Source organism: Lepisosteus platostomus, chromosome 1 (assembly GCF_059453375.1).
Source record: "Lepisosteus platostomus isolate fLepPlt1 chromosome 1, fLepPlt1.hap1, whole genome shotgun sequence".
NCBI classification, from domain to species: domain Eukaryota; kingdom Metazoa; phylum Chordata; class Actinopteri; order Semionotiformes; family Lepisosteidae; genus Lepisosteus; species Lepisosteus platostomus.
Window position 1 is genome coordinate 31,854,568 of NC_142611.1, and position 12,330 is coordinate 31,866,897.

General features: G+C 35.6%; 1 protein-coding gene across 4 annotated transcripts in view; it reads right to left on the reverse strand.

Annotated features, from left to right (window-relative positions):
* The window catches only part of nek1 (NIMA-related kinase 1), a 108,846-nt gene that overhangs the window by 79,809 nt on the left and 16,707 nt on the right, over window positions 1–12,330 (reverse strand). For all 4 annotated transcript variants that reach the window (XM_088627818.1, XM_088627828.1, XM_088627837.1 and 1 more), the window contains exons 4-9: window positions 11,588–11,685; window positions 11,291–11,374; window positions 9,575–9,642; window positions 9,115–9,201; window positions 8,203–8,257; window positions 7,307–7,507 (exon numbers count right to left, since the gene is read on the reverse strand). In XM_088627818.1, coding sequence (XP_088483944.1) covers window positions 7,307–7,507; window positions 8,203–8,257; window positions 9,115–9,201; window positions 9,575–9,642; window positions 11,291–11,374; window positions 11,588–11,685 — 593 coding nt within the window. The remainder of the gene's footprint in view (window positions 1–7,306; window positions 7,508–8,202; window positions 8,258–9,114; window positions 9,202–9,574; window positions 9,643–11,290; window positions 11,375–11,587; window positions 11,686–12,330) is intronic.

The following is a 12,330-nucleotide window of genomic DNA, read 5'->3' on the forward strand; positions in this document are numbered from 1 at the left end:
ACAGCACAAGAAAGGGTAAGTTGGAGATGGGGCGAAAATTGTTAAGATTGTCGAAAGCCATGTTAGGCTTTTTTGGCACGGGGGTAATGGCAGCAGTTTTGAGAACCGTTTGTACAATGCCATACATGCCGTACAATACCAGCACTAACAGATTCAAGCAGAGCATATGGTCCATTTAGATTTTCAGTGATAAAAGTTTCTCATTAATCAATTAATAAAGATAATTCATTCTCAAACTGCAGGCAGAAGGCATTAAAAAAATTCCATTTTATACAATAACTACAGTGGCTATCAAAAGTATTTACTCCCCCTTGGACTTTTTCACATTTAACTGTTACAATATAGAATCATAATGTAGTTATTTGGGACTTTTTGCCATTGATTGACACAAAACTAATTTTGTTAATTAAATTAAACTAAATTAATATGAAACATAAAACGGAAAATATATAGTATATACAGATGCAGCCATTCAAAATGCGCGGGCGATACCGCATTATTTTGCGGTGCGCTTTACGCGGTCTACCGCGAGTTACCGTAAATTCTCCTATAATACCGCAATTAAAATAATAGTATCCGGAATTTCCGCAAGGTGGAGCTAATAAAGCTCAACCTCTCATGTTTGAGCTGTCGCCATCAAAGTCTTTAACGAAGATATTACTAATAGTATTAATAATGAATGACCTTGGACAAGCTGTAAACAAAGTATTGCCCTGGTCCACATTCTTTTTTTCATTGACCGTCTTTGTAAAAGTAACACCACAGCATTTCGCAATCACGCATTTGTTTCCAATCATGCAAAGTACAGTAATTTTTGAGAATTGATTCACCATGCCTTTCACATGCTCATAAAAGAGATTGATTAAGGAACATAAACATATTGCCGTATGCAAACTGTACTGTATACAGTATGTATATGTATATTCAATGTCTTAGCTGTGCCCGTTTAAGTATTGAATATTTATATGGAATTTTACCACTGAAGGGAAATCTTAGTAGCTGAGCATAAAAAGAATAGGAGCATACTGTAACGCGTGTGAAGGCCATAAATGATATTAATTTTGGAACATAAACATACAGTATATGGCTGGTCTCGGTACTTTAAAGAAAACATACACACCAGTATTCCATTTCTCCCTAAACATTAAGCATCGAAGTCTTTAACTAACGTGATACCGGAGTCAACAAGCATACTTTTAGAATTTGATTAAAAGGGAATATAATATGGAATCACGTATCTAAAGAAATTAATAATGATATAATTATATTCATGTACCGCAACACAAGAATAGTACACGCTGTACATTGTCTGTTGATAATGTTTCTGTAGTGCTTTTTCAGCACTCTGCACGTGACCTTGCCGGTGGCGCTGTGGGTTAGGTTCCTGACTCCCACCTCACATGGTCTGTGATCGAATCCCGCTGGATTTTTTTTAACAAACATTTCTTTGAAAAAATGAAGCGTTTCCTGAGTCAGAGATTAATTAAAACCTCACTCACACCAAACAAATTTATATTTCTAAATGTCACAACATGATCGAATTTAAGTCATTTTAATAACAATGAATAGTCACCTAGGCGTTACAATATAAACATTTATATTGATTTAAATCGCGTTTAAATCGCCTTTATTTAAAACCCATAAATAAAGCTGATACTGTTTAGACTTAATTATTTAAAACTGTATTACAGCAGCACAATGCACAATGCAACGTAAATCGCTATCTTTGTCTTCTGTGTAATAATGTTCACCTCTCTGTCCAGCAAATTAACAATAGTAATAATAATGAACTTTATTGTATATGGCGCCTTTAAAGGTGGCTCCTCAAAGCGCTTTACAGGTTAAAAACAATAACAACAATACTGTTAGGCTGGGCAAACGATTTTTTTTTTTAAGAAATACAAAATGAGATATAATGATGTGTTCCGGCTTAGACATTAACGAAGAGCATAACACGTGGGCGGCGTAGAGGTCGGCTCTGGCTTTCCCATCTACTGTATACACTGCAAGTACAACCCCCCTCTCTGCAGGAGTGCTGGCTGTGACGAATTAAACTGGTTTCACAGGTATTTTCAAAGTAGAAGGAGGCAAGATTTCCAGCGAAAGACACCTCCCCCCCCTCAAAAACCCAGTAAGTACAGTACTTACTAGTTAAGAAAGCTAGGCTCCTCAATGAAATCGCTTTAACATGCTGATGCGTTGGTGTAACAGTCCGGGCGTGGCAAGCTTCTAATGTCAACCCGACTACGGCAAAAGGAACCTTTCTTTCATTGGAAGACAATGAACATATTTTAGCCCTGAACGAATTAATAGCAAACATGGTTTAAATAAAAGACATTTTTAGCCTTTGTCACTAATGAAACCACTAAATAAAGACATAAATATAGAAATCCTAGATTTTTAAAAGACATGACTTTGCTAAAATTTATTTGAAAATAAAAACGATTACAAACGCCAGGGGAGAGAGAGAACAGGGGAGGGATGTTGGTTTTGCATAAGGGGCGGGGCTATGGAAATTAGGTCTGTTTGGGAATGTGTAGTTACATGTTCTGGCTGTTTGTGAATTATCGTTGTTGAGTATGGAGTGTTGAGGTATTGGTTTTGTGTAATGCTTTATGCAAAATTGAGGTGAATTTTGTTTATGATAAACAGGATAAACTGGGATGGGAGGAAGGTTTGGTTTTGCATAAGGGGCGGGATTATGATAATTGGAGGACTTTGCGAGAGTAAAATGGTTTGATTATTTGATTTTGTATTGTGGTTGTTATCTATGTTTTTGGTTGGTATTATGTTTATATGGTTGTTTTTGTTGGTTGTTTGTTATTATGGTTATTAATAATACGATCTATAGTTGAAATCTGAGCCTAAATAAAAAGAAAAAGCAAGTGATTAGGTTTATGAGCAATCTAATTACTTATTCGTTTAAAACGCTATATAAAATAAAGTTTATTATTAATTTGCTGGACAGAGCGGTGAACATTATTATGCATAAGACAAAGATAACGATCCTGATCATTTTAGAAATCTGTGTACGCTGTAAGGTTTTTACTTATTAAACTTTTTAAATACATGTTTCGAATAGAAAGAAATCCTCTTCCTGGTACAATACTGTATGTATAGCAAACCAGCACGTCTTTTTTTCTCCAATCAGAGGGGTGTCAGATGGTGTCAGCCAATCACCATTCTGAAGCCCTACCATAATCTCTGGTATGGGGAGACCCCCGAATTCTGTCCCATAGTTTAGACAGATGATAGATACTTTTTTTGATCCCGTGAGGGAAATAAAGTAAATAATTTTCATTTTAGGAAACTATTAAACGCTCGGTTAAAAGCAAAGGAGATTGTCTGTTATAGTGGACATAAAAACAAGAGTTTGCTGGCATTATATCCTAGAACAGTGGTTCTCAAACTTTTTGGACCAAGTACCACCCCTAATCCAACCAAAACAAAGTACCACCTACAAGTCACCATCTCATAGGAACCCCAGAAATGATCAATGACCAACATGAGCGCATGTGCACACACTCACACATACATATAATAAATATTATAATAATAAACTTTGTTTGATATATTAAAATGTGGCTTCTCAAAGTGTTTTACAGAAAAAAAAAACACATAAAAATAAAAAAGCACCATTTCAGTGAGAGGGGTGAGCCTGTTTAGTCGAGCAAAGCAGATGTGAATTAATTTTTCGAGCCTTGATACAATTCACAACAGTCTAACAGATTTTAAATCGTCAGGCATATTCTTGACCACAAAAGTCTCGCGGTGGATGTTGCAATGAAACCATTAATTTCTGGAGCAACCTCTCTAATTCGTGCAACTACACCCCTGTGTCGGCTTGTCATTGCTCTAGCACCGTCTGTACAAACTCCGACACATTTTATCCAGTCGATGCCATTCTCTCCGATAAATTCATTCAGAAGCTGAAATGCATGCTCTCCTGTAGTTCCTGTTGGTAGCGGCTTACAGAACAGAAAGTCCTCATGGGACGTACCCTCAAACTCGTATCTAACGTAAACGAGCAAATTGGCCAAATCGACTACAGACTCATCTAATTGCAGTGAAAAACATCTGCTAATCTTAACGCGCGCTGTCAGCGTACTTTTGATATAATCCTTCATTTCAATAATTCTATGAATGACTGTGTCTTTCGGGGGGCAGCAGGTCAAGCTGTTCAGCAGCTTTTTCTCCACACATAATATTGTGGGGCTTACCTGTTTTAGCAATCCGCAAGCTTGCATTTTTCCACATTTCCGTTTTTATTTCAGTGTTTATTTTAAGTATTTATTTCATGCGCATCGGAGAGAAACACAGAGACGCTCGGTGTATTTTTCTCAAATTAACTTAGAACAGTTCTTAAATATTTTCTGTTATTTTTCACGCTTTCCTGTGCTCACAAGATTACCAGCATTCGTAGCACGCATTTCTATGCATTCCTGTATTTGCAACGTTGGCATTGTTCCAAAATCACGCACATTCTCCTTTCTCCCTATTTGCTGGAGATACAGTAGCTTTTTTTAAATACAATTGGTCACTTGCGTCCGTAGCACGCATTCCTATAGAGTGGTATAGAATTACAGAGTATCTCTTTTGTCCACTGAAGTATTAGCGCGCACTGTATCGTAGTACGTAGGCTGCGTATTTGACACGTATAAAAATACAAAATATGAAAACCCGTCCCGATTTTTTCAGCGCACACAACACAGTTCCAGGGTCATTTGGCGTACCACCTGGCGGCACGCCACGTACCACTACCGGTACCACTACCGGTACAGTTTGAGAACCACTGTCCTAGAAGACAGACCGGCGCCAGACCGGGAGAATGCCTGCACCGTAAAAGAAAATGCCTGATGAACTAGGGATTAGACAGTTTCCAAGTGCTTGTACAATCGATGGAAATGTTCAAATAAATGTGCAAAAGAAATAAACAAAATAATCATTTATTTCTTTATCATATTGGCTAGCTAATGTCCTCTCTTTGCTAGTTAGTGGCTGTGTTTCTGCGTTGGGTAGCAACGGGTGATTGTTCTCAGGCGGAAGATGTAAACAGCTTAATTTTCGTGTTAAATATTTTTTTTTTTAATTCAAATTCATTCTATACAGCAATCGCATATTTGGGTACCGTTTCATAAAACTTTCATGCTTAAAACGTTTAGGGAGAAATGGAAGACTGGTGTGTATTTTTTCTTTAAACTATCAAGACCAGCCATACACATTACAGTTTATGTACATACAGTAATATTTATGTTCCTAAATGAATATCGTTTATGACCTTCAGATGCGTTATGCTCCTCTTCTTTTTATGCTCAGCTACTAAAATTTCCCTTTAGTGGTAAAATTCTATATAAATATTCAAAACTAAGCGGATTAAAATGTGCACAGTAAAGACATTAAATGATTAAATCTTTTCACTACCAACCAATGCACCACGAATGCCCCTGTCGGTCATTTTGGCCAGCCAATCACTTACCACGGTGCCCTACAGTGGCTTGTGGGTAGGTTACTGTACCGCGGGTTTGTACCGCGCATTTTGAATGGCTGCATCTGTATTCACCCCTTTTACCAAGATCCACCTAAAAAGGATCTGATTAAACCAAATGTCTTTAGGACTCACCTAATTTGTTGAATGGAGTCCACCTGTGTGCAATCTGGGTTTCTTAAATAAGTTCAGGATAAACATAAATATCTCTGGTAGGTCTCACTGTTGATAAGTACAGCTCCCAACAGAAACTACACCATGAAGACGAAGGAACTGTCAAAGTAAATCTGGGATAGGGTTACTGAAAAACACCAAGGATATAAGAAAATTTCCAAGGCATTACAGATTCCCAAAGCACAGTAAAATCCATTATAAAGAAATGTGGAAAATATAGCACAACTGTGGAAAAAAAATGAATGAAAATTAATTTCCAAACAAGAATTGTCAGGGAGGCCACCAAAAGGCCTGTAACAACTCCAAAGGAATTACAAGCTTTCGTGGCTGAGATGGGAAAACTGTAAAATCAAATCTCGGCTGTACTTTGCACGAAGGCATGTGGAAGTCTCTGAGACCAAGTGGAAGAAAATTCTATGGTTTGATGAGATCAAAATTGACCTGTTTGGCCTCAACAACAAGCATTATGTTTGGCGCAAGTGTGAGAGTGAACATCAACCTAGGAACATTACCCCTAGTGGTGGTGGTGGTATCATGGTATGGGGCTGCTTCACTGCTTCAGGGCCTGAAAAACTTGTGAAGATAGAAGTTAAAATGGATGAAGCAATGTTCAGAGAAATCTTGGAGATAAACTTGATGCAGTCTGCAACAGACATGGGATTTGGGAGAAGATTCGTCTCCAGTAGAATAATGACACAAAACATACAGCCATGTTGGAGTGGTTTAAAAAGAAAAAAATGTTCTAGAGAAGTCTATTCAAACCCTAGACCTCAATCCAATCCTGTCACAGGAGTTGAAAAAATTGCTGTTTAACTTTTCCCATCCAACCTGAGAGAGTTTCAGACATTCTGCAAGCAAGAATGGGAAAATATTGCAGTGTTCAAATGTGCAAAGCTAGAAGAAACTTCTCCAAGAAGACTCATGACTAATTTCTCCCAACTGTGCCTCTAACAAATATGGACTCTAAGGGGTGAATATGTATGCAATCAGTTATTTGCCTTTTTATATTTATTAAAGGAGGATCTGTAGAATTGTTTTCACAATTATAGAAAGCTTTCTGTCAATCAAAGGCAAAAAGTCCCAGTTCAATGATTCCATTTTGGAACACAATAATACAGTATATAACGTCCAAGGGGGTGACTTATTTTAATAGCCACTGTAGTTACTTACAAAGCACAAGTAAGTTCTCATTTAAAATACTGTAAATTATTTTGGCCACCAAGGTACAGAAATTTTGGAATCAGCACAAACAACCAAATAAATCCATGGGCTTCTAGGATTATTTGAAACCTTTTTGCTTAATAATAATAATAAGCAATAAGGTTGGAACACCTTATGCTTAAAGGACACTTCCATTTTCACTAGCCTAATTATTTTTAAAAGTTAGTTTACTACAAAGTAAATAAAAATATTCAGTACAGCATCACTTTCTCAAGTGTCCATTTTACAGCTCTCCCTATTGACAATACTAAGCTGACATCCCACGTGTACTAGAAAACCAAAAACTTAAAATCAGGAACTAAAAACAATAATTGTTTTTAAAACACATGAGCTTATTTTTCACCATTTTATTTCTAATGAACTGACAAGAGAATACTGGATACTTTTTTTGTAAAAAAAAAAAATTTTCATGAAAACTTCATTCACCTGTGGCGTGAGAAACTTTTGTATTCGTCTGGATATAAAAGGCTTCTCCAATATGGAGTTTATGGAAGGTCTATCCTTAGGATTTCTCTTGAAGAGATGTGACATCAGATTGCGTAAATCATAAGTGTAATGCACAGAGACAGGAGGGTAGGACCCACGGATTATCTTAAGCACCAGATTCTTCATGTTTCCAGCTTCGAACTAAAAAATAAGAAGATTAATAAAGTATACTATTGTTTTTTTGTTCAGCTTTTTCTTTATTGTCAAGGATTATATCAATTTTTTACATTGTTAAATAGAATCATTAGGGTGGGGTTCTCTAATGTGGTATTATTACTTAATTTTACACATCTTGGAGATCGTTTACAACTGTTAAGAAAAACTAAGAAAAGTATCGGAAAAGACTGTTACACTAACACTTCATTCATGTCAGTTGAATATTTGATTTAAAGTCCATAGACAACAGTTTCATTTAGCAAAAGTTACCAAAACCAAGAGAACTGCACTACCTTATCACTTCTTCAGTAATGGAAAGTCCTGCATTTTTTACTAATTTGCAAATGACTTTTCTACCTAACCATCTAGTTTCTTGTACATTTTTTTAAAGAAACACTAGATTTCTCTAATGTCACTATGCAATGACGTAGGAGGGGACTTGGATGTATATGCGAATTTGGCTATTTGAAACGGTTCTCTGCATTCCTCTCAAATGTTGAGATTCTACTGTATAACACACAATCCATCTAACTGACTAAATAAGCCCTTGAATTACTTTCGCTTTCAAATGGATAAGCAGGAATAATTTCCTGTAATCAAAAAAGGTACTGCAAAGTGTAGAACAAGCTTAACAAGCACAGTTATGTAGACAACATTGAAAAATACATGTGAATACTTACTGCATGCTTAAGGGTGCACATTTCATATAGCACACACCCCAAGGCCCAGATATCACTAAAATGGAAAATACAGAATTAGAGGTGCTTTACAAAGGATCACTGAATCAGATGGAAAGAAATACATCTGTATTCCATTAAATGTTTATGACTTTGGCATCTTGTTATGCCAAAGGGCTTTTCAAAAACTTTAGTTAGAATAATTTAACATTTCAAGAACATTTAACATTTCAAGATAAATTAATCTCACCATTTAACAACAGCAATAATAGCAAAAAGAAAAAGTAAGATGCAAGACAGATCGTATTACCATTTTTATGATACTTCCAGATCCTAGCTACTCTAAAATCATATTTAAAATATAGAACATAATACAATCTCAGGCTTGGAAACTATTATAAACACCATACTTTTTACAGAATATCAAACAGGCAGTAATTTCAAGCCTTGGGGAGCTCAAGGTAGGATACATTAATTTTGTCAAATCACACACAAAAGACTCAGAATGAATGGGAGTAAAATTAATTTTAAAAAGAGTCATCTTCTGCCCCACAACGAAGCATACTAGTTCAATCATACTGGTGAGGGCATCACAATGGCGTGACTCAACATTACCTGATCCTCAATTTTTAAAGATGTATTCTTATTGTTCAGCAGCAGGCAAAAATAGGATTGCCTTAATTTTTTTTCCCCGTGGACCAACAACACAGGCTCCATGTCAGCAGAAAAGTAAAATACATACCATTTGTAAAGTACTAGGACAAATGACTTGACTGGCCACATTTTGTCATTTGAAAATTCCATAATATCTCCAATTGAGTTCTTATTGATATTTTAATTGGCAATATCTATCAACAATAATCAGAACCACAGCCCATATATTTCTTTTGTAAATTAAACTACAGAATATGCTACCTTTTGTTATTGTAAGGCTTGTTTTCACAAATTTCAGGTGACAAGTAGTATGGAGTTCCTATGCATGTTCTAGCCAATTCAACAGTGCTGAAAGAAACAAAAAGTAGATTAAAAATTTAGTAAGGTAGTTATATCAAACACAGGAAAAAAAAATATTCACTTTGAAGCAAATACTGAATCATTACCAAATGCTAAACACAAGGAACTCAGGGGATTATTAAAAACTGCTGAAGGCAGTAGACATCTCTAATTAAGTTGATTTTTTAAGTGTTCCTTCTCTTCCTCAGCAGACCTTATTTATATAGTACCAACTGCCCAATTTAAAAACATGAGCTAACATTGTTAGCATTGAGTATTGCAGGATAACTGCCTGACATAATACACAAGTTTCTTCACAGAAAAAATGTGGGATTTCTAAAATGTATACAAAATTTAAAACATTATTGATTTAAAACAATACCTATTGAGGACCCTTGCAATTCCAAAATCACCCAGCTGAATTGTCCCATCTTTGGTCAAAAAGATATTCTAAAGAAGATACAAAATAAAATAAATAAAACTCCACTGACATTAGAGACACAAAAAAGAGATGATACAACGTGTAGCAAGTACAGTGCATTGCAGAAGTGTTCAGATCCTTCTAACAATCAGAACCGCATGCTGACTGAGTTTCCACAGAAAAACAAGAATATGCAGGTTATGTAGGAAAACATTCTTACAAATGCTTTTGAGATAGGATGGATAAATAGAACTCAAGTGACCTCAGAACAAGGCAACAACTGATTACAGAAACTGAACTCTCCCCCTCTCTTTGTGAGAGTCTTTACACAGTCTTTTCAGTATACAGTAAAATGAAAGACACAATACTACGCCAAATTAAGCACAAACTTCTGAGAGCCAATGACTTTGTTTTCATGGCTCATACAATGCTGTAAACCAAAGCTTTGGTGTCAGAGTACAAGTTGGAAGTCCAAATAGAGTGACAACAGTATAAAAAGTATTCACCCCCTTGAACTTGTTCACATCTAACTTTTACAATATAGAATCACAAGATATTTATATGGGATTTTTTGCTATTGGTCAACACAAAACACTCTATAATGTCAAAGTGAAAACAAAATTCTACATATTCTCCTAAATTATAGAATTTACAGATAATAAGTGATTGCATAGAGTAGATCATAGTAAAATGGGTGAATACATAAACAGGTTCTGTTAAAACCAAATGTCTTTAGAAGTCACTTAATTTGTTGAATGGAGTCCACCTGTGTGCAATCAATGTTTCAGATAAGTTAAGTAAAAACATAACTATCTCTGGGAGGTCTCACAGTTGATTAGTACAGCTCCCAACAGAAACTACATCATGAAGACAAAGGAACTTCTAAAGTAATCTAAGATGGGGCTACTGAAAAATCTGGGGAAGGATATAAGAAAAATTCCAAGGCATTACAAATCCCCAAAGCACAGTAAGGTCAATTATAAAGAAAGGTAGAAAATATGACATAACTGTGGAGAACAGGTTGCCCTCGAAAACAATTTCCAGACAAGAAGAGCACTTGTCAGGGAGGCCACCAAAAGGCCTATGACAACTCGAAAGAAATTAGTCTTCCATGGCTGAGATGGGAGAAACTATGCATATGACAAATGCCCGGGTGCTTCACAAATTTGGGCTTCATTGGAGAGTGACAAAAAACTTACATCAAATCTGGACTACAGTTTTCCAGAAGGCATGTGGGAACCTCTGAGAAAAAAATGGAAGAGAATACTATGGTCTGATCAGACCAAAATAGACATTTTTGGACTTGAGAACCTAAATTAAGGTGTGCCATAGCAAGTGGCTTGAATGTTTGTGAATTCATAACTTTTCAATTTTTTCTTTCTTACTGATGATCTATTTACTTTCTGTATTTTTTCTTTGAATATGAGCATGTAACAACTTTACTGCTACTTTAATCTGTCATGACTGCAAGTTTTAAAGCAACAAAATACGAAAACTGGGCAAGTCTGAATGCTTCTACAAGGCACTGTAATTGAAATTTCTATACTACGGTCCACCAAATAGAAAATTATAACAATCTTTGGAAGGCTTCACTATACTTTGAATAATGTTTTCAATATGTTTAAGTAACTTTTAGTGGAAAACAAAACACCCCTCAATGTTTTACATTTTGCTTACCTGTGATTTTATGTCCCTGTGAAGAATTTTTCTGTCATGCACATGTTTCAGGGCAAGGCAGATTTGTACAAACCAATCCATGATCTATGACACAACAAATTCAAGTGACTTTTCCATGAAGTCAACTGGTACCAGAAAAGGAATTAATAAAAAGCCTTTATATTATGGTTCTGACATTATTCTCAATTTTTTTCTATTCAGTACACTCAAAATAGAAGGAGCATTTTTAAGAGCTTAACATTTGTACACCAATACAATTTTTTGTAAGACATTAACCTTTATACTGAAATACTTTACCTGATCTTCAGAGAACAAAACACCTTTCTGAGCATTAATCCTCTTAAATAGATCCCCACCTTCACAATAGTCCATCACTATATACAAGCAGCCAGTTTCTGTACACAAAAAACACAGTATAATAAGCAATCTCATTATACTCAATTAATTTAACTGTGTATTCCTGACTTCAGTAACACATTTTCTTACTTTCTGAAACTTGTACATAAAAAATGATACACCTAAATACAACTTTTGAAGTATTTCATCACTTACAGATGCAGCCATTCAAAATGTGTCACGTATCATTTGACACTCTGCCGGAAACTATCCGGTGTCGCCTTGTAAAACCGCCAGGGGGAGCTTAACCTCTCATTTACAGCATTTGAGCCTTTAATTTTGAACTGTGTATTACAGCATGTTAATCATCAGTCATTAAAATGTTGGTATATTTTATGAAAGCAAGATTGCTCAGTTGGACAAAAGTACACAACCTACCTTTATCAGAAATATTTATGCATCAAAGCCTTTACTGAAGATATTACTAATAGTATTAATAATGGATGACTTTGGACAAGCTGTATACTTGGAAAAATACACACCGGTATTCCATTTCTCCCTAAACATTGTAAGCTTCGAAGTCTTTAACTAACGTGATACCGGAGTCAACAAGCATACTTTTAGAATTTGATTAAAAGGGAATATAATATGGAATCGCGTATCTCAAGAATTTAATAAGGGTATGATTATATCCGTGTACTGCG